This window comes from Aotus nancymaae, unplaced genomic scaffold (genome assembly GCF_030222135.1).
Source record: "Aotus nancymaae isolate 86718 unplaced genomic scaffold, 86718_ANA_hifiasm-v0.15.2.pri h1tg000003l, whole genome shotgun sequence".
NCBI lineage: Eukaryota > Metazoa > Chordata > Mammalia > Primates > Aotidae > Aotus > Aotus nancymaae.
This window is the reverse complement of record NW_026988414.1, coordinates 37,191,973-37,215,301: the sequence shown is the minus strand read 5'-3', so window position 1 is coordinate 37,215,301 and position 23,329 is coordinate 37,191,973. Positions and strand designations below refer to the sequence as shown.

General features: G+C 44.8%; 1 protein-coding gene across 6 annotated transcripts in view; it reads left to right on the top strand.

Annotated features, from left to right (window-relative positions):
• RUSC2 (RUN and SH3 domain containing 2) overlaps positions 1–23,329 on the top strand; it is a 117,129-nt gene that overhangs the window by 81,290 nt on the left and 12,510 nt on the right. For 3 of the 6 annotated variants that reach the window (XM_064380296.1, XM_012463295.3, XM_064380299.1), the window contains one exon: positions 20,546–22,651. The exons of 1 other annotated variant lie outside the window; for it this stretch is intronic. In XM_064380296.1, the coding sequence (XP_064236366.1) occupies positions 20,614–22,651 (2,038 nt within the window). In that variant the 5' untranslated portion in view covers positions 20,546–20,613. Of the gene's footprint in view, positions 1–1,029; positions 1,114–12,615; positions 13,179–20,545; positions 22,652–23,329 lie in introns of those variants that run through there. 2 more of the 6 variants (XM_064380302.1, XM_012463293.3) reach the window with 2 other exon arrangements.

Genomic DNA, 23,329 nt, shown 5'->3' with positions numbered 1-23,329 from the left:
AGTGGAAAGACATATCAGCTGACAAAACTGTCTGGTGGGCAGGTGCAACAGGCTGGCCTCTTTTTTTTGTGGGGAAACCCCCAAAGTCTGTATTTGACATTGTTTTCTCTGAGGTAGTTTAGTTTCTGCAGAGAAATAATCTACCAGGGGTAGGGGTGGGATAAATAAATCTGGCTTATTTATCCAGTGGGGATTTATCTGGTGGGGACTGGGAGTCTAATTACTACTTCTACAAACTTTAACCAACATCCCTATTTTTTTTTCCCTTTAAAAAGAATTTTTGGCTAAGCGCAGTGGCCCACACCTGTAATCCCAGCACTTTGGGAGGCCGAGGCAGGCGGATCACTTGGGGCCAGGAGTTCAAGACCAGCCTGGCCAACATGATGAAACCCTGTCTCTACCAAAAATACAAAAATTAGCCTGGTGTGGTGGTGCACACCTGCAATTGCAGCTACTCAGGAGGCTGAAGCGGGAGAATCACTTGAACCCGGGAGGCAGCAGTTGCAGTGATCTAAGATCATGCCACTGCACTCCAGGAAGCCTTGGCCAGCTTTTAAACATATTTTTTAGGCCAGGTGTGGTAGTTTCTGCCTGTAACCCTAGCACTTTGGGAGGCCTAGGTGGGTGGATTGCTTGAACCCAGGACTTTGAGACCAGCCTGGGCAACATGATGAAACCCTGTCTACCAAAAAAAAAGAAAAGAAATACAAAAATTAGCTGGGTATGGTGGCACATGCCTGTAGTCTCAGCTACTTGAGTGGTAGCAGGGCAGAGTGAGATTCTAGAATTTTTTGGAGTAATAACAGTGCTTTAAATTTCTATAAAATGATCAGTTGACAGAGCACTTTCATGTACTGTTTTGAATAGGCCACTGTTCAGATCTACAGTAGGAGGCATATGTTTCCCCCTAGCCTTCAACTTCCGATAAAGTAGCCTGGTCCATGCACAGGAAGACTCAGTAACCAATGCTTATATTCATGTCTGCTTTATTTTGAGCACTCCTGGATCTCTCTATTGCTTAGGAAAGCTGCCCAGACTGTTAAGTTCTGGAGGATACTGGGATTGAGGAGTGGAGAAAGGTATCCATATCCAGTCCTTTCACATTTATCCAAGGTTAGTGTCCTATTTTGGTCAGAGTTGTGTAATCTCCTTTGTGGGGCTTTTGGATATTAACCAATATCTTATCACTTGACAATAGTATTACACTTATAGGGTATTTACTTTATGTCAGGCACAATTTAAGTGCTTGATAGTATTAATTCACTTAATGTAGTTGGTATTTATCACCATTCTACAGGAAGTAGGGGCAGGGAAAGGCAAGGTAACTGGTCTAGGATCATACAACATACAAACAGATATTTCCTCATCTTGTAACCATTAAAGTCATTGCATTCTGATTTTACGTGACAGGGTGCAGTGTCTCATGCCTGTAATTCCAGAGCTTTGGGAGACTGAGGCAGGAAGATCACTTGAGACCAGGAGTTCAAGGTTGCAGTGAGCTAGGATCATGCCACTGCAGCCTGGGCAAAAGAGAGAGAGACCCTGTCTCAAAACAAAATAAAAGCTACACAAAAAATTTTTACTGATGTACATTTTAGATACTTGTTACTGATATTTTTTATCCTGAGATAGTTTTACTTCCTGAATTCATGGATTCATGTTTTCTAATAACTTCTGGAATATTACTTGTCATTATCTCTTCAAATATTGCCTCTCTTTGATCCTCTACCAATGATTCTGATTAGAAGTATGTTAAACACTTTCATTCTGTCTTATCTCTTAACTTCTCATTCACTTTTCTGTTCTCTTTGTCTTTTTGTGCTGTGTACTATGTGATATTCTTCAGATCTGTCTTCCAGTTCACTAATTCTCACTTCAACTTTGTCTTTTCTGCTGTTAAATTTGTCCTTTTTTTTTTCCTTTCTTTTTTTGAGACGAGGTCTTGCTGTGTCACCCAAGCTGCGATCATCACTCACTTTAGCCTCAATCTCCCAGGCTCAAATAGTCCTCTCACTTCAGCCTTCTAAGTAGGTGGTACTACAGGTGTGCATCACCACAGTCTGCTTGCTTGCATATGTATGTTTGTGTGTATGTATGTAGAGACAGAGTCTTGCTATGATGCCCAGGCTGGTCTCAAATTCCAGGCCTCAAGCGATCCTCCTGCCTCAGCCTCCCAAAGTGCTGAGATTACAGGTGTGAGTCACTACACCTGGCTGAGTTTTTATTTTATTTTAATTATATTTCTAACTTTTAAACATACTTGGTTCTTTTTTGGATCTGCCTGGTTATTTCTAATAATTTATTGCTACTCACCTTTGAGATTTATCTTTTATTTTAAAACATTTCACACACAGCTGACATAGATTCTGTAACTGACAGTTTTGGTATGAGAAGTTCTTACAATCTAGATATTTATTGTTTTCTCTGTTATTTGCTGATAGGATCTTTGTGATTATTAATTAAAAACTAATTTTTGTTGCTCTTTAATTTTGAAAATTCTGTTGACTTGAATTGGGAAATGTTTTCCCCCAGAGAAAATTCCTATCTTCTTCTGCCAAAAGTTGTGGAACACCACCTACTTTGGATCATGATGAACTTCCTTCAAGCTTCCCTGTTTCTGCTTAATGCAAGACTCTCAGGTTTAGCTTCCTCACCTTTCCAGTGGCTCAAGTCTTGTCATGTTGGTTCTGGGAATTGACCCACAAGGAACCCTGGTCCTCCCCCTTGCTTACTGCACAGCTTGTGATTTTTTTCCCCTTCGGGGGATTGTGTAGCATAGTCACAGAGATGTCTCCTGTATACTGAGAGACCTGAAATGCTTTTAAAAGTATATATTGCCCAGACATTGTGGCTCATGCCTATAATCCCAGTGCGTTGAGAGGCTGAGGCAGGAGGATTCCTTGAGGCTGGAAGTTCAAGGTCAGCCTGGGCAACATAGCAAGATGCCATCTCTACAAAAAGTTTAAACATTAGCCAGGCATGGTGGTGTATTCCTGTAGTCCTAGCTGCTTGCAAGGGCTGAGGCAGGAGAATTGCTTGAGCCCAGCTCAAGGTTGCAGCAGGCTGTGATTGGGCCACTGCACTCCAGCCTGGATGACAGCCTGGATGTCTCTTAAAAAAATAAAAAATAAGTATATATTATATAGGATGTCATATTTTGCAGCGGAAGGTGCCCTGTAATGTCTTGATCACCATAATGTGGGAAGCAGAATTCTCTTTGTGTAATTTGATATCCTTTTTTTTTTTTTTTTAAAGAGATAGAATCTCACCCATGCTGGAGTGCAATGATGCTATTGTAGCTCACTGGAGCCCAAAACTCCTGTGTTCAAGTTAGCCTCCTACCTTAGCCTCCCAAGTAGCTAGGACCATAGGCATGCGCCACCATACCCAGCTAATTTTTAAATTTTTGTGTTGACAGGGTCTCACTTTATTGCCCAGGCTGGTCTCGAACTTATAGGCTCAAGCAGTCTTCCCCCCTCAGCCTCTCAAAGCACTGATATCGTACTTTTTAAATTAGCTTAAAAGGGCTGGGTGGGGTGGCTCACACCTGTAATCCCAGCACTTGGGGAGGCCACAGTGGGAGGATCACTTGAGGCCAGGAGTTCAAGATAGACCTAGCCAATATAGTGAGAGCCCCATCTCTAAAAAACTTTTTTTTAAAGAATTTTAAAAATTAAAAAAAGAAAACAAAAAATAAATAAATTAGCTTAAAAGCCTTTTTCTATGCCATGGAATATACCTTGTAAACACAGTCTGTATGGTTCTATTGTGTTCCATTGCATGGGTAGCTCACTAGCCGTTTTTTCATTGGATATCTAGAATATTCTTAATTTTGCAATGTTGTAATATTGCAGTGAACGTAATTGTGGAAATATAAGGTAAATCAAGAAGGGTAGAGATATAAAGAAAAAGCGTAACTGTTATTCTGGGGTAAGAGTTGTAAACTCAGATGCCTTAATAGGAGCCAGACAAATAATGCAAATGAGTAAAAAGAACCAGTGAAGCTGCCATGAGGAGTGATGGGAACATGTCAAACTGAAGTGCTCATCTAATGAGGGGAGCCACTTCTCAGCTCCAGCTGATTGTTATCATGTAGGAATGAGCACATAGTGTGGCCAGGTCTTTTGGTTTTTTCAAGCAAGATAAGCTAGAAATCTAGATTTTTTTCTAGAAATCTCCAAAATGTTTATGGTGGCATTTTTACTATGCAAAGCACATAACCTATTGACATACTAGATGTGACAGTCAGGCTGTCACTTTGCAGCCTTTGCTAATGTTTATGATGGCATTTTTACTGTGCAACCCACATAAACCTATTGACACACAAGATGTGACAGGCTAGCATGTTGCAACCTTTACAACCTTTGCTCCAGAGTCATGACTGTGGATATAAATGGAGGGAATGTATTGACTGAAGACATAACTGCTCAGTCATGTTTCCATCCTCAGAATGAGCATGGAGTGTAATGAAGGGTTTAAGATCTTGGCATTAAAGATTTATTTACTAAGCACTTTACTAAAGCTCAGCTTTCAGTTTATCTTCTTCCTTACCTCCTTCTTCTTCATCAAATATGCTATTCTCTGAAGAGGCTGACCTTCTTAAAGCCAGCTGGGCTCCATTTAGCCTGCTTGCTTGCCATCCATTCTATAGCTTTGATTTTGTTTTTGATTCTGGGTCTTGCAATGTTGTCCAGTCCTGAGGGCAGTGACGCAATCTCCACTCACCGCAACCTCTGCCTCCTGGGCTCAAGCCATCCTCCCACCTCAGTCTCCCAAGTAGCTAGGACTACAGGCACACACCAGCACACCCAACTAATTTTTGTACTTTTTGTAGAGACGCGGTTTCGCCATGTTACCCAGGCTGATCTCAACTCATGAGGTCAAGCAATCCACCCACCTCAGCCTCCCAAAGGGCTGGGATTACAGGCATGAGCCCCACACCCAGCCAGTCATTCAGTAGCTTTATCAAACATCATTGGTCCTCTACTATGTGCCAAGGCCCTGTGCTCAGAATTACCTGTCAATGTATGAGACAGCTCTACCCTCTAGAAGTGTATTGTCATCAAGAGATAAAAAATGACCAAGTCTTGGTACCAAATAAGTTGAATGTATAATTGGTATTGAAGAAGTTTAGGAGAATGATTTCCATGATAAACAAGTGTTTCCAAAAATGGTAGAATTTGAGCTACCTCCTTAAAGAGTGGGGGAGAATAGGGAGAGCATGCAGGCTATCTTCCCAGTGAGTGAGCCAAAACTCAGAATTCAGAGTATATTCGGCATGTGACGTGAATGTGGTTGGATAGGTAGAAAGGAACTTCAGGGGTTTTTTTTGGTTGTTACTGTTTTCGTTTTTTTCTGAGACTGAGTCTCACTCTGTTACCCAGGCTGGAATGCAGTGGCGAGATCTCGGTTCGTGCAACCTCTGCCTCCTGGGTTTGAGCGATTCTCCTGCCTCAGCCTCCCAAGCAGTTGGGATTACAGGCACACACCATCACACCTGGTTAAGTTTTGTATTTTTGTAGAGACAGGGTTTCACCATGTTGGCCAGGCTGGTCTCAAACTCCTGACCTCAAGTGATCTGCCAGCCTCAGCCTCTCAAGGTACTGGGATTACCAGTGTAAGCCACTGTGCCTGGCTGGTAGGAAGGAACTTTGAACACCACATTAAAGAATTTGGATTTATCCTGTAGACAGGGAGCCACTGAAGTTGTTTTAGTAGTAGAGTGACTTTTTGAAGGAAGTTGAGATTACTCTTGTGCCAGTATATGTGATAGCTGGGGACCAAGAGACAATGAAGGTAAGGAAACTAGTTAGAAGACTATATAATAATTCAGAGGAGAGGTAATACAGGCCTGAATTTGGATGATAGAGTAGAGTTAGGAACTGGAGAGGCAGTAGAGGAAGTGGTTAAGCATACTGACTCTGGAATCAGACAGGTCTTTATCTGAGTCCCAGCTTAGACATTTACTGACTGAGTTACACTGGGAAGATTATTTAATATCCCTGAGCCTCAGACTTCTCATTCATAAAGTAAGGATAATAACACCTAGCTTAGAGAGTGGTTATGTGGATTAAATGAAATAATGTAAGTAAATGTTTATCATAGTAGCAGAAGCATAGTAAAAACATAAGAAATTATTATTAAGTCAGTGCCTGAAACATTGGAAGGGAAGACTCAGCATGACTTGGTAATTGTCTGAATGTAAAGAGAGAGTCCAGATGATTCTCTTATTTTCAAATTTGTGTTACTAGCAGTCTAAAGAAACCTAATTTGAAATGTAAAAAATTGATTTGGCTTTAGATGTGTTGAATTTGAGGTAATAATAAATATCTGATAGGCTATTGGAGATTTGATTCTGGAAGTTCAGGAAGAATATAAGATTTGGAAATCAAAAGAAAAAATAATGGGAAACACTAAAGATGGTCAGGCTGAAGAGACTTCAGGGTCTGAACCTTGCTATAAATTTGCATTTAAATACGGGCCAGGTATTGTTTTATTAAACAATGAGGAAAGAATTATCTAAGAAGCAGAACTAGGAGGATTGGTTTATAGAAGCCAAAGAGGGCCAGGCTTGGTGGCACACGCCTATAATCTCAGTACTTTGGGAGGCCGAGGTGGGCAGATCACTTGAGCTTAGGTGTTTAAGACCAGCCTGGCCAACATGGTGAAACCCCAAGTCTACCAAAAATACAAAACTATAGGTGGGCATGGTGGCATGCACCTGTAATCCCAGCTATTTGGGAGGCTGAGGAACAAGAATCACTTTAACCTGGAAGGTGGAGGTTATAGTGAGCCAAGATTGACCACTGCACTCCAGCCTGGGTGACAGAGCGAAGAAAAAAAAAAAAGCCAAAGAGAAAAGAGGAGTTGAATAGGAGATGATGACTAAGAGTGTTGGACGATTCCAATATTATAAGTTTAAAAATTATAACTGCTTCACAAAGTTCAAATGTTACAAGAAAAAATTCTGGTGGATAAGAAACGGTGAAGGAGAAAGTAGTGAGAGAGTTTAAGAGTCCATTTGTAATGGAATTTTGGTGTCAAGGCTGGGTGTGGTGGCTCATGCCTGTAATCCTAGCACTTTAGGAGGCCTAGGCAGGTGGATTGCTTGAGCTCAGGAATTTGAGACCAGCATGGGCAACAGCAAAACTCCATCTCTACTAAAAATACAAAACTTAGTGAAGCATAGTGGCACACGCCTGTAATCCCAGCTACTGGGGAGGCTGAGGCACAAGAATCCCTTGAACCCAGGAGGTGGAGATTGCAGTGAGCCGAGATCATGCCACTGCATTCCAGCCTGGGTGACAGAGCGAGACCCTGTCTCAAAAAAAAAAGGAATTTGGTGTTGAAAAAGAGAGGATGCTCTGATGTCCTTGGATGGACATGCAATGACAGCCTCTGCTTTCTGGTACACCTGACATTCCACCTTTCACCCACACCCCCAGTTATGGGGTTCTCAAACATCTCTGCTTCTGTGGAGCTGAGCAACACCACTCAAGCTTCTGTAGCTGCTGCCACTGTTTTTAACAGCCTTATTGAAATATAATTGACATACCATACATTTCACCATTTAAAGCATACAATTCAATCGTTCTAGTATATTCACAGAGTTGTGCAATTATGACTATAGTCTAATTTTGGAACATTTCATCATTCCCCAAAGAAACCCCGCACCCATTAGCAGGCACTCCCCATCTCTCTGTCTCTCCAGCCTCTGGCAGTCACTGATCTACTTTTTGTCTCTATAAATTTGCCTTGTCTGGACATATCATGTAAATGGAATGAAACAATATGTGCCCTTCTGTGTTTCTTCTTTCACCTAGCATAATGTTTTCAAGTTTTATCCATGAGTAAAACAACCTATCCATCAAGTTTTATCCACTTGATAAATGCTCATGTTGGAGCATTTATCAAGACCTCATTCCCTTTTTTTGCTGAATAGTAATTCATTGTGTGTACCATGTTTTGTTTACCCCTTCTTCTGTTGATGAACATTTTGGTTGCTCCTAGTTTTTTACTATTATGAATAATGCTACTAGGAATATTCATATATAAGCTTCTGTGTGGATTTTGTTTTGTTTCTTGTAGGTATATACCTAGAAGCAGAATTGCTAGGTCACATGGTGACTCTTTAACATTTTCAGAAATTGCCAGAACTGTTTTCCAAAGTGGTTGCACCATTTTGCAGTGCCCTCAGCAATGTGTGAGGGTTCCGTTTTCTACACATCATTGTCAGTATGTGTGATTGCCTGACTTTTTTATTTTAGCCATTCTAATGGGGTCAAGTAGTATCTCACTGCAGTTTTTATTTGTACTGCCTAATGATTAATGATGTTAAGCATTTGTTTATATAAGGGCTTGACCATTTGTGTGTCTTCTTTGGGGAAATGTTTTTTTTTTTTTCTTTTTTTTTTTGGAGATGGAGTTTCGCTCTTGTTACCCAGTCTGGAGTGCAATGGCGCGATCTCGGCTCACCGCAACCTCCACCTCCTGGGTTCAGGCAATTCTCCTGCCTCAGCCTCCTGAGTAGCTGGGATTACAGGCACGCGCCACCATGCCCAGCTAATTTTTTGTATTTTTAGTAGAGACAGGGTTTCACCATGTTGACCAGGATGGTCTCAGTCTCTTGACCTCGTGATCCACCTGCCTCGGCCTCCCAAAGTGCTGGGATTACAGGCGTGAGCCACCGCGCCCGGCTGGGGAAATGTTTATTCAAATCCTTTGCCCAGCCAGATATGGCGGCTCACGCCTATAATCCGAGCACCTTGGGAGGCCAAAGCAGGAGGATCACTTGAGCCCAGGAGTTTGAGACCAGCCTGGGCAACATAGTGAGACCCCCATCTCTACAAATAATACACACACACACACACTCAAATCCTTTGCCCATTTTTATTTTATTTTAATTTATTTACTTATTTATTTGTTTGAGACAGGGTCTCACTCTGTCACCTAGGCTGGAGTGCAGGGGTGTGATCTCGGCTCACTGCAACCTCCATCTCCTGGGTCCAAGCTACTCTTGTGCCTTAGCCTTCTGAGTAGCTGAGATTACAGGTGTGTACCACCATACCTGGCTAATATTTGTATTTTTTTGGTAGAGATGGATTTGCCATGTTGACCAGGCTGGTCTCGAACTCCTGACCTCAAGTGATCCACCCGCCTTGGCCTCCCAAAGTGCTGGGATTACAGGTGTGAGCCACTGCACCCGGCCCCCTTTGCCTATTTTATTTGTTACTGAGTTGTAAGGGTTTTTAAATATATTCCGGATATAAGTCCCTTATCAGCTATATGATCTGCAAATTTTCTTACAAGTTGTCTTTTGACTATCTTGATTGAGTCCTTTGAAGATCAAAAGTTTTAAATTTTTGTGAAGTCCAGTTTATCTGTTTTTATTTTTTTATTTTTTTAATTTTGCCAGCAGCAAGTCAAAGGTTTTTTTTTCTTTTGTCACTTGTATTTTTGCTATCATGTCTAAGAATGTGTTGCCTAACCCTAGATTGTGAAGAATTACTCCTTTGTTGCCTATGCTGCTTTTTTTTTTAGATATAGAGTTTTGCTCTTCTTGCCCAATCTGGAGTGCAGTGGCATGATCTTGGCTCACTGCAATCTTTGCCTCCCGGGTTTGAGCGATTCTCATGCCTCAGCCTCCCGAATAGCCGGGATTACAGGTGCCCACCAACACGCCCGGCTAATTTTTGTATTTTTAGTAGAGACGGGGTTTCACCATGTTGGCCAGGCTGGTCTTGAACTCCTGACCTCAGGTGATTGGCTCACTTTGGCCTCCCAAAGTGCTGGGATTGCAAGCGTAAGCCACCACACCTGGCTGCCGAAGTTTCTTTTTAACAGACTTTTTATGAGAAACAGAGTCTCCTCTTCCATGCCTGTTGAGTCAAGTGTACACACCACTTATTCTGATTTACACACAAGGAGCATCTCTTTTTAGATTACTCTTGTTCAACAAGACTTCCATATGCCAAGCTCAAGACACCTTGAATATGCCAAGCACTATGCTAGGTTTTATGGGAAACAAAAAATAAAAATGATATTGTCTTATATACTGGATAATGGAGATGCTAAGATGAATGTAATTCAGACTTTGCAGTCTAGGAGAGATGTTAAGGCAGATATGCAAAAAAGAACAATAAGCATGTTAAGTGGCATGATTTACTTAATCAAAACTTCTCAGGGTCTGATGCTAGTTGCTGATGAAGTTTGCCCTCAGGATGCAATGCAACGAGAAAAGTACAGTATGCTTTTTCTTATGAAATGGTGATCATTGATGTAAAGTTTTTTGTAATGATGCTACTTGACAATGTAAGAAGTTGGCAATCCAATATTGATCCCCCTGTTTTTTGTGGGAGTTGTTTTCTTGTCTTTAAAATCAACAACCTGCCACCACTGGTTCAGAGATCAGATTATTTCTGACTCTGGGGTAATAAGAGAAGACTTGATGGAGGAGTTGCTCTGGGCCTGGTAGGTTTGGGTAATTTTGAGCAGGGCCAAGTGTAAGAGGAAGGAGAGTCTGAATGAACAAATGCAGCCGAGTGGAAATGAGCTTCTGAAACATGTTTCAAGGACTACATGATGGGATGTAGAAAGTAAGGTTGAGTGGAATAGACAGCCGAGGCTGGCGCGGTGGCTCACACCTGTAATCCCAGCACTTTGGGAGGCTGAGGTGGGTGGATGACCTGAGGTCAGGAGTTTGAAACCAGCCTGGCCAACATGGCGAAACCCCGTCTCTACTAAAACTACAAAAAGTAGCCAGGCGTGGCAACGGGTGTCTGTAATCTCTCAGCTACTCGGGAGGCTGAGGCACAAGAATCACTTGACACCAGGAGGCAGAGGTTGCAGTGAGCCAAGATCGCACCACTGCACTCTAGCCTGGATGACAAGAGCGAAACTTAAAAAAAAAGAGTAGACAGCCAAGATGGATGACCTTGAAAGCCAAAATGAGGAGGCTCAACTTGATTCTCCGGGTAATGAGAAACCATTAAAAGGGGCAGGAGGAGCGACATGTTGAAGAAAGGTAGTGCTTTGGGGAGATACATCTGGTAGTACTACAAAGTCAATTGCAAGTGTGGAGACCAGTTAGGGAGGTGGTCGAGGTGTATAACATAACAGTATTTGTGTTTTGTTTCTGGCTGGAAAATAATTTGATCTTTCCTCAAAAGCCCTAGATCTTTGGCAGCAGTGGTTGGGATGTAAGTGGCAAGGTGGTCTGTGATGCGGTGAATTAAGCCAAGCACTAGAAGTCTGAAAGCTGCCACCCTCCATAGGCAATTGGAAAGACTGGCTGTCCAGCGCAATGCATGACTTAGCCCCACAGAAATTTCAGAGACAAACACCCTGGGCCCAGAGCTCTCACAATAAGCAGCCCAAACTCCAGGCGCTTGGTCATAAAGATTGATGCCCTAACCTACAGATGCTTATCTAACCCCACTTTGTGGTCTGTATCAGCTAGGAGAGAGGAAGGCAAGTGACACTATTTCCACACCTTTCAGCCTCCTTGAGAGGACCACTAATGGTTGGCTACGAACAGCAGCCTCCCTCCTTCCTTTCCTTCCTCACTGTTTCCTGCTTTATAGGATCAAGGGGCCATGGCTGCTCAAGCAAGTCAAGGCTGGAGATGGGTCTTTGTGTCTTTGTGTTCTCTCTACAGTTGATTCAGCTCAGCATGGTGTCAGTGGACACATGGGTGTCATAGGGAATAGGAGAAACAAGAATGGGAAAGAAAAATTACATCTCTTATGGATCCTGAGGGTTAGCTGTTATGGTCTTGGCTAGTGGTTTCTCCAAAGGCTTCTTTCTAAGGACCTGAAATCTGAGGGCGTGGCTGTGGAGCCCAGATAGTAGTCACCTTGGGAGGAGCTCTAGGTAGGGCTAGTGCTTGGGGACCAAGCCCCGCTTGAGACCATCTCTGTGTTCCAGTGTAGGGACCAGTGGCACAAAGTGGACAGAGACCATGCCACTTCTTCCTGTACAACTGGCTCTAGCTGCAGTTTCTCCATTTTTTCCTTATTCCCACAGAATTAGCCCAGAACCTGAGGAGGGTGGAGCAGGGAAGGGACGGAGGACTCTGTAGGTCTCCAGGCAGAACTGAGATTTTTCTATGGCCTAGGAGAGACCACTCCGTCTCCTGCCTTCCTTTCCCTGGGAAGATAGGCTTTCTGGCCTCTCAGCCTGGATAGAGGGATTCTGCCTCCACACAAACCCAGCTTGACCCAGCTCAGCACTGACCAAGAACCTACGAATGCAAGAGGGGCCAGTTCCACTTCAGCCACAGCAAGTAGACCTCTGAAGACCCAGGGAACTGAATGGTGGAATACCATGTTAGGAAGAAGGCCCGCAGCCTCCTTGGTACTAAGACTTACCACCACCCAGGGTATAGAAGCCTGCCCACCGCCCCACGTCTCTAGGAAGGCAAGTGCTAAGACTCGTGGGCCATCCACCAGGACTGAGCTGGGCGTTACTGCTGGCAGAATGGTGACTGGTCCCTGCTGCCTCCCTTCTGGGCTTCAGGAATCCCCTCCCAAGCTGACTGCCCCACCCTGAGGCTAGTCTGGAATCCTGGTTAGAGGAAAAAGCTGGAAAACAGAGAGTCATTCACAATGGGCAAAAAGAGGAGGGAGAGGTTTCTGGCTACGATATAAAAGGAGCTTAAAGAAGGAAGGAAGGAAGGAAGGAAGCTCAAAGGTTCTGCTCAGACATCTTCCTTGAAATGCCTAAGGACAAGAAAGGAGCTAGATGCAACTCTCCCCATTTTTCCTTGCTGTCTTGAGAGTTCTCCATCTTCCAGCACTGACTGCCCTCTGTGGCTGGCTCCTTTCACTACCCTCCCCCTTCCCTAGGCTAAAGGGCCCACAGGGACTGGAAGGGAGGGAGGCTGAGTGGCTGTGCTGTGGGCCTGCCTGCTCCTTTCCCTTCCCCCTTCCTTTAGCAGCAACGTCACCGCAGCACCAGCAGCCACGGCAGCAGCACGGAGACTGGGGCTGGGATTGCGCAGCCTCCCTGCATTAGCAACAATGCCATTGTATTAGCAGAAATCAGATCTTAGGAAATCGGTGCAGTTCCCCTGTGTGGTCCTGTGGAACAGTGCCTCAGCTGGAACTGTCGGGGTAGAGCTTGGTCGGAGTGCAAAAGGAACAGATGCATCGGGGTCTAGCTCAAGGCTCCTGACAGAGGTACGGCTCAGGGGGCTGGGGGAGGGGCAGGGCACAGATGCTAGGATACTGATCAGCACATTTGGGCTCTGGCTTCAGAGGGTTGGCTTTGTCTTTCCAAAAGGGAGAGGGGGGCAGTGGGTGGTGCGGGGATGAAGGAGGGGAACGTGCAGGAGCACAAGCATTAGACAAGCTCATCCATGCATACATTTGGGCTATGGTGCAGAGATGGGGAAAAGCCAAGGCTTGGGCTAATGTCATTTATGCTATTTTATCAAGAAGCAGATCTCATCCTTACTTTTTGGGCATTTCTAATGAAGCTGCTATAGTATGGGTCAGGGATGGGGGAGTCAGATCTAGAAACAAAGCCTTAATGGGAGGAGACACCCCTGCAGCTACTGTAAGTTTATGATGGAAAACATGTGAGGATCCAGGCAGCTTTCAAGAAGAGGGGCTGGGAAGCCTTTCTCTCCACACATACATACCTGCATGTACATACATATACATGCAAATACATACATGCTCATAGATACATATACCACATCTTCTGGTGCTATGGGAGCCACCAGACTCCAGGTAAGGATGGAGTAATAGCACTGACCAGGGTGCCCCACAGTGTATGGGAGGGGCAGGGACAGTCTGTAATGCCTAGGGCACCTGACCTGTTACAGTCAGCCTTCAAGAAGAGACCTGAGCATAAGCTAACACTCCCAAATCTGCCCTCCTGCCCTCCTCCCTTTGACCCTACCCAGGATAGGACCAGTCAGGAAAAGGGTTATCAGTCCTACAGAGGCCCCTCGTCAGGATCTCAAGTCAAGGTCAGATTGCTACAGAATGGCAGCTGAGGACCATTTTCTCCCCTGTCTTTATTCAGAAGGCCAAAAAAGATGGAAGGGGTTCTATGACTGGCAGAAAGACATTGATGACCAAAGCTAGAGGAAATCTTTTTTTCTGGGGTTTTCCTGCATGGAGTTGCTCCATTGCTGAGCAGGTAGAAAAAGTTGCTTAAATTCCCATTTCCACGCCTGTAATCCCAGCACTTTGAGAGGCTGAGGTGGAAGGATCACTTGAGCCTAGGAGTTCGAGACAGCCTGGGCAACATGGTGAAACCCTGTCTCTACAGAAAATTTTAAAATTAGCCAGGCATTGTGGTGTGTGCCTGTAGTCCCAGCTACTAAGGAGGCTGAGGTGGGAGGATCACTTGAGCCCAGGAGTTCAAGGCACAGTGAGCTATGAACGCATCACGGCACCCTAGCCTGGCCAACAAAGCTAGACTGTCGGTAAAAAATAAGTAAAATTCCCATTTCTAATAAACACTTTGGTGGAAGGTTCAAAAACATAGGATAATAGGAGACAGCAGTGCCATGTTGTGCAAATATATGGTTGAGGAATACACTGGATAGTTACAGCAGTGTATTTGTTCCCAGGAATTGTCTAGGAATGTGAACCACAGAGCAGGGAAAAATGAGCCTTAGAACCATGAATGGGGCAGGGAGATGACAGCTGGGAACTGGGGCAGGAGGTGGAATTGACAAGTGTTATCAGAGCCTGGGGACACTACGAAAGGGATTGTAGGTTCATAGAATAGAGAGCCAGGTAGACATAGCCAGTGTAAGTGGAGGCGGAAATGTGGATCTACCCAGGACAGGTAGGAGCAGCTGCTCTGGGAGCAGAGTAATTGCAAGGACTTTAAGAAGAGGGTGTGGACCCAGTCATTTTTCTTTGGAAATAATTAGGAATTGGGCAGACCTAGGATTGAATCCCATCTCAGTTGTGTAAATGTGATCAAACTACTTATACACTCTAAGTTTGGTTTTCACATCTTTACAATGGGAAGGATTATGCCTATTTGAAAACGTGACAGTGCATTGAGATTATATATGTAATATATGTAAACATATAAATGTTTAATAAATGATCACTAATAAATAGTAGTATAATAGGAAAAGAGACACTCATTTGGGATAAGGGCCAGGAAAAGGGCTCTCACAGAAAGCTTTCCTGATTTTGGAGAGCAAGACCTCATAACTTTATACTGGCTGAGCCCACCATTCCACTCTACCTGGTAGGCATAGCTAGAGAGTTCATCTTCTGAAAGAGCTGTCTTCTACTTTCTTCTTATTCTGAATCCTCTGTTTCTTCCCCATCCTCATCTTCCATATCTCTCCATTTAATCAGGGTTTAAAAAGTCTGAAATGAGCTCTTCCAGCTCAATGTTTTCTCTTCACCTTCATTAGAGGGGATGGGCCACTTGTCTTGATGTAGACAAAGTCACTCCCAGGAAAGAAGTCTGAGATACACACTCAGTAAATGTTCTCTGTGGTGTCATATGTACAGTTCACTCTTTTTTTTTTTTTTTGAGATGGAGTCTCGCTCTGTTGCCAGGCTGGAATACAGGCTGGATCTCAGCTCACTGCAACCTCTGCCTCCTGGGTTCACGCTATCCTCCTGCCTCAGCGTTCCGAGTAGCTGGGACTACAGGCGTGCATCACCACACCCAGCTAATTTTTTGTATTTTTAGTAGAGACGGGGTTTCACCATGTTGGCCAGGATGGTCTGAATCTCTTGACCTCGTGATCTGCCTGTCTTGGCCTCCCAAAGTGCTGGGATTATAGGCATGAGCCCCTGTGCCCGGCCTACTCTCATTATATTCTTAACTGATCAAGAAAAAAGGTCAAAAGTTAGGATTCCTGAGTCTAATCTTAATTCTGTTATTTATTCACTGAGTGGTCTTGGGCAAGTCATTTCATTTCTCTGGGTGTAAATTTCCTTATTTTTAAAAATGAAGATGGCTCCGCCTCCTTTGGTAAGTTGATATAAGGATCAATGAGATATGACATACATAAAAAGTGCTTTGTAAAAAAATGTGAACGGGGTGGGCAAAGCATGAGTAGAAAATCTTATGAGATGCCTGCAGAACTTCCCCTTAGATGACTGAATTGGAATTGTCTGTGGAGGAGCCATTCCTGGGCATTTCCCTTGGTTGTGTGGAGATCAGAAAGGAATAAGATCTTCTCTGAGATAGAGAAATATAAAATAAAATGAAATCAATCAGTGAAAGAGCTTGACACATAGTAGGATTCAATACAACCTAAATGTAAAAGCTAAAACTGTATCGCTTTTAGAAGAAAACATAGGAATATTTCTTTATGATCTTAGGATAGATAAAAATTTCTTAGAATACAGAAAGCTTTAACCATAGAAGAAACAAACTGATAAATTGATAAATTTAAATTTGATAAATTAAAAACTTCTATTTATCAAAAAACACAGTTAAGAAAACAGAGGCAAGCCATAGGCTGACAGAAAATATTCATGAGGCATATATCTGACAGTGGACTTGTATGCAGAATAAATGTTAAAACTCCTGTAATTCCATCATAAAAAGACTAACAACTCAGTGTTTTTTTGATGGGTAAAGTAGTCAACAAATAACCAAGCACCTACTGTGTTCCAAGCAGAATTTACTCTATTGCAGTCTCCAACCTTGGAACTGTGCTCCAGTCTGGGAGACAGATCTGTCAACATCACATTACAATACAACTGTGAGTGCTCTCCAGCCAGGGGCACCATCATCACCTCCCACATACATTTGTTCCTCATCCCTGATTTGGAGAGCTTTCTGCATTCAATATGTGTGCGTCAGTTTTTCCATATGAATGCATGTATGTCCTAGTAATGGTTGTGCGAGTAGAATCATAAATTCTTTTATGTGAGACTTGTGAATGCCTCTTGAAAATGATGCTTTAAAAGGGAAGAAAAGGTTCATTGAAGGTCAATAATGGCTGCAACCCATGGGTAGCCCTAAAATCACTGCTATCTATGTAAGAAAGTTCTCCATACTCTGTTTAGTCCAGGCCTTAGGATTATGGCCTGGATTCTGGGGGAAACCTAGTATGTGTGTAAAGAGAAACCCCCTCAAAAAATTGTTTAGGCCCAGCATGTTAGCTCACACCTGTAATCCTAGCACTTTGGAAGGCCAAGGCAGGTGGGTCACTTGAGCCCAAGAGTTGGAGACCAGTCTTGACAACATGGAGAAACCCTGTCTCTACAAAAAATACAAAAATTAGCCAGGCATGGTGGCACGCACCTGTGGTCCTAGCTACTCAGGAGGCTGAGGGTGGATCACCTGAGCCTGGGAGGGTGAGGCTGCAGTGAGCCATGATCATACCACTGCACTCCAGGCTGGGTGACAGAGTGAGAACCTATCTCAAAAAAAAGGAAAAGAAAAAAAAATTGCTTAAATTATGCACAAAATGGATATTTATTACATACAAATTAGAAAATACAGATGAAGCAAAAAGAATACAATTAAAAATAATCCAAATCACTCAACGGAGATGGGCACTGGTAAGAGTTTGTTGCACATGTTACAGGTTTTCTTCTATGCATGTAGACATGTTTATTTACAAAAATGTTGTCAAACTGTATATGCTGTTTATCTTTTTTTTTTTTTTTTTTTTTTTTTTGAGACGGAATCTTCCTCTGTCTCCCAGTGATGTAATCTTGGCTCACTGCAACCTCTGCCTCCTGGGTTCAAGCGATTCTCCTGCCTCAGCCTCCCAAGGAGCTGGGATTACAGGTGTCCACCACCACGCCTGGCTAATTTCTGTCTTTTTAGTAGAGACAGGGTTTTGCTATGTTGGCCAGGCTGGTCTCAAACTCCTGACCTCAAATGATCCACCTGCCTTGGCCTCCCAAAGTGCTGGGATTACAGGTGAAAGCCACTGACCAGGCCTGGCCTGATTTCGGGACATTCTATTTCTATGGATTTGCCTATTCTAGACATTTCATATAAATGGAATCATACATCATAAAAGCCCTTTGTGGCTGGCTTCGATGGTGCCCAATTTTTTGGCTACTGTGAATAATGCTGCTATGAACATTTGTATACAAACTTTAGTGTGAACATACGTTTTCATTTTTCTTGGGTATGTACCCAGGAATGCAGCTGCTGGGTCATGTGATAACACTATGTTTAACATTTTGAGGAACTGTCAGACTTTTCCAAAGTAGCTGTACCATTTTACAATACCCCCAGCAGTGTTTCAGGGTTCCAGTTTCTTCACATCATCATCATCATTTGCTAGTTGTTATTGTCTGTATTTCTTATTTTATCCATCCCAGCTGGAGTGAAGTAGTATCTCATTGTGATTTTTATTTCTCTAATGATTAATGATGTTGAACAACTTTTTGTGTGCTGATTAGCCACTTATATGTCTTCAGAGAATGCCTATTCAGACAGTTAGCCATGTTTTAAACAGGTATGTCTTTTTTTTTTTTTTTTTTTCTTTTTTGAGATAGAGTCTCACTCTGTCGCCAGGCTGGAGTGCTGTGGCACGATCTCGGCTCACTGCAACCTCCATCTCCCTGGTTCAGGCAATTCTCCTGCCTCAGCCTCCTGAGTAGCTGGGATTACAGGCCCGTGCCACCACACCCAGCTAATTTTTATATTTTTAGTACAGATGGGGTTTCACCATGTTGGCCAGGATGGTCTCAATCTCCTGACCTTGTGATCTGCCTGCCTTGGCCTCCTAAAGTGCTGGGATTGCAGGCGTGAGCCACTGCCCCAGCCTCATATGTCTTTTTATTGTTGAGTTGTAAGAATTCTTTATATACTCTGATTAGAAATCTCTTATCAGGTATATGATTTTCAAATATTTTCTCCCATTCTATGGATTGTCTTTTCACTTTCTTGGTGATATCCTTTGAAGCACAAAGGTTTCTGGTTCTTATGGAGTCCCATTTATGTTTTTTTCTTTTGTCATTTGTGCCTTTGGTGTCCTATCTAAGAAACTATCACCTAATTCAAGATAACAAACATCATTTACTTCTACGTTTTCTTCTATAACTCTTAATCTTGTAGCTCAGTTTAGACTCTCTTAATATCTGCCCTTCTACATCTCTACCCATTAGCCCAGTAAACACAAAGGCTTGGAAGTTCAACAGAGGAACCTGCCTTCCTCTCAGAAAGGGGAGGAGGAAGCAAGATTGTAAATAATTGCTGCTTAAATTTAACACAATTACGTTTTAATACCTTGTCCCTTGCGCGTATACTTATTAACCATGATTTTTTGTGCATTGTTCATGTCCTTGAGCATATGTGACTTGCCTTAGCCTTTACCACATTCCACGTGACGAGCTGGGACCCTATGATTTAAATGAGTTAAATTTTAAGAAATTAATGGTGTCAAAGATTCAGTTAAATGATGTACAAGAGAAGGGCAATGGGGGATTTAGACTCAGAGTGATTGAAAAGGAAATGATAGGAATAAAAAGGGAAGGGAAATGAATGAATTTGGAACATTACATGTGAAGAGTCAGAGGGAATGAAGACTGTTGAGACCTGAACGTGGAAACACAGGAGACTAGAACTTGAGCAGGCCACACTGCTGTCGGGCAGCCAAGAAACCAGAGAAGCTCAGGATGGGCTGTGTCCTTGGCACCAGGAGACCTTGAACAAGAGGGAACTTTGCTTTAGTCTATAAGAGGTAAAACTGGGAAGAGAAGACTTTCTAGTGGATCCCAGTAGTGAAGGTTCTAGGCTAAAACTGGGCAGCATTTGGGCACTTGAGGACATCTGTATCCTGAGCTAGACACATGTTAGGAATGTATTATGCCTTTCACGTTTATCTTATGTGATGTGTTAGACTAATACAAAAGACATAAAAATAGGTTCCCCCACCCCCATTGAGGAGGGAGAGGTTGACATCATACTTGCATTCACCCTAATGCCCAACTCAGTCTCTGCATTCAAGAAGTTCTAGTACAGCAGTGAGGATAGTAAGGATACGTAGCCCACAGTCATCAGAGAGGGACAAATATTCTGGGGCTCATAGGAGGATAAAGGGGATCAGAGATAAGTCCCTTGGTCAGATGATACCATATTATTTTTAAATATGCTTCTTGCAAAATTATAGCATACTGCTATGAGTTCATGATATTATTCATGATATTTCCCCTGGTCTGTAAACTTGTGTGCTATAGCCATGTCTAAGCCTTAGACATCCTAGATGGTTTTTACTTGTGTCATTATTCATAATTTTTTTGCGCTCAGGACTAGTCATTGTTTACTGCCAAGGACAAGGTCCTTGAAAGAGAATTGGAAAGTACTGCCCAGACCTTTATATGTGGCATTAGAGGGACTTGGCCTTTTGTCATAATTTGAGGCATGATGACCTTAAAATTAAGGGGGACCTCTGGTGCTGGACCTGTACAATGCAGAAAGCATGGTGAGGTCCCCACCCGCCTATTGGGCTGTGCAGTCAAGCTCCGCCTTGACTCAAGCTTCTTGGGCTCTTCTCCATCTGAAAATGAAGTAGGGAAGGGCATGTCCCTGACTTCCAGGGAGGTGACATTAGGTTCCCTTTCTCTCCCTCTCTCTCCAGGTGCCAAGCTCTCCTGATGAAATGTGTTCTGCCCCACTGGGCTCCAGGGACAGTGTCTGGTGCTGTTGATGCCCTTATTCGAACTTTCCAGAATGGATAGTCCCCCAAAGCTGACTGGAGAGACCCTCATCGTTCATCACATCCCCCTGGTGCACTGTCAAGTCCCAGACAGGCAATGCTGTGGAGGGGCAGGCGGAGGTAGTGGGAGCACAAGACCTAATCCCTTCTGCCCACCTGAGCTAGGCATCACCCAGCCCGATCAAGACCTAGGACAAGCCGACTCCCTGCTATACAGCAGCCTGCACTCTGCTCCAGGAGGAACTGCACAGTCTACAGACAGCACCAAGATTAGGAGTCGGGATGGAAGAGGTCCTGGAGCCCCCAAACGACACAACCCCTTCTTGCTGCAGGATGGTGTGGGTGAGCCAGGACTTGGTGACATGTATGATGACAGCATTGGTGACAGTGCCACCCAGCAGTCCTTCCACCTGCATGGCACTGGCCAGCCCACCTTCCATCTATCCTCTTTCCAGCTGCCACCATCTGGCCCCGGAGTGGGCAGGCCATGGGGGGCAACACGCAGTCGGGCTGGAGTGGTGGAAGGGCAGGAGCAGGAGCCAGTGATGACCTTGAATACTCAGCAGTGTGGCACCAGCCGCTGCTGCCGGCTAGAGCTGGAAGCAGAGACCATGGAGCTGGATGAGTGTGGGGGACCTGGTGGGAGTGGCAGTGGGGGTGGAGCCAGTGATACCTCTGGCTTTTCCTTTGACCAGGAATGGAAGCTCAGTTCAGATGAATCCCCAAGGAACCCAGGATGCTCTGGCTCAGGAGCCCAGCACTGCCGCTGCAGTAGCACATCCAGTCAGTCTGAGGCAGCTGATCAGTCCATGGGCTACGTGAGCGACTCCTCCTGCAACAGTTCAGATGGTGTGCTGGTCACCTTCAGCACCCTCTACAACAAAATGCATGGCACCCCCCGTGCCAATCTCAACTCTGCCCCACAGTCCTGCAGTGACTCTTCCTTCTGCAGCCACTCAGACCCTGGCGCCTTCTACCTGGATCTGCAGCCCTCCCCAGCTGAGTCTAAGATGTCTTGTGAGTCACATCACCCTGAAAGTGCAGGAAGGGAAGAGGGCTATGGTTGCCCTCATGCCTCATCTCCTGAGCTTGATGCCAACTGCAACTCCTACCGCCCACACTGTGAGCCGTGCCCAGCAGTGGCTGACCTCACAGCCTGCTTCCAGAGCCAGGCCCGTCTTGTTGTGGCCACACAGAATTACTATAAACTTGTCACTTGTGACCTGTCCTCCCAGTCATCCCCAAGCCCTGCTGGCTCTTCCATCACCAGCTGCTCTGAGGAACACACCAAGATAAGTCCCCCACCAGGCCCTGGCCCAGACCCAGGCCCCAGCCAGCCCTCTGAGTATTACCTATTCCAGAAGCCAGAAGTTCAATCAGAGGAACAAGAGGGAGTGAGTTCCTCCATCCAAGCAGCAGCTGCTATGGGCCCCACTGTGCTTGAGGGGCAAGTGTACACGAATACTTCACCCCCCAACCTCAGCACTGGACGTCAGCGCTCCCGCAGCTATGATCGCAGCCTGCAGCGCAGCCCTCCTGTCCGTCTGGGCTCGCTGGAACGCATGTTGAGTTGCCCAGTGCGCTTGAGTGAGGGCCCTGCAGCCATGGCTGGGTCAGGCTCCCCACCCAGGAGGGTCACCTCCTTTGCTGAGCTGGCCAAGGGCCGGAAGAAAACTGGAGGCTCTGGCTCACCCCCACTTCGTGTGAGTGTTGGGGACTCCTCCCATGAGTTCTCACCCATCCAAGAAGCCCAGCAAGATCAGGGGGCCCCGCTGGATGAGGGCACTCGCTGTAGCCACAGCCTGCCACCCATGCCCTTGGGGCCAGGCATGGACCTACTTGGCCCAGAGCCAAGTCCACCCTGGTCCACCCAGGTCTGTCAGGGACCCCATGCCAGTGAGATGCCTCCTGCTGGCCTCAGAGCTGCTGGGCAAGGCCCGCTAGCTCAGCTGATGGATCCAGGGACTGCTCTCCCAGGGAGCCCAGCCAACAGCCATACCCAGAGGGATACAAGAGCTAGAGCTGACGGTAAGCAGCCTAAGGGTTAGCAATATGTGGATATTCACCAGCAGGATATGCATGGCCACCTCGGTGACAGGTCCCTGCCAACCACCTCATCCATGCCACCAGAGGTTCCACATACTAGATCTGTTATCCCGCCAGGGCAGGTCCCACAGCTTATAGTGGAGTGGGCTCCCCGAGGCAGGGGGTTAGGGGGAGACAGAGGACTCAAAAATATACTGAGGGAATACACTGATGGGGCTGGGTGTGGTGGTTCATGCCTGTAATCTGTCCTAACCCTTTGGGAGGCTGAGGCGGGCGGATCACTTGAGATCAGGAGTTTGAGACCAGACTGGCCAACATAATGAAACCCCATCTCCACTAAAAAAAAAAAAAAAAATTATATATATATATATATATTAGCCTGACATGGTGGCAATGCCTATAATCCCAGCTACAGGGGAGGCTGAGGCAGGAGAATCGCTTGAACCTGGAAGGTGGAGGTTGCACTGAGCTGAGATCACACCACTGTATCCAGCTTGGGCAGACAGAGTGAGACTCTGTCTCAAAAAAAAAAAAAAACCACTGAGGCAATAGAGGGGATAAAATCAGCAGGACTTAGAGGCTGACATATTCAGAAATAACGGATTCAGAAGACTGATTCTGAACCTCGATGATGGGAAAGATGAGGCCATGAATAAGGGT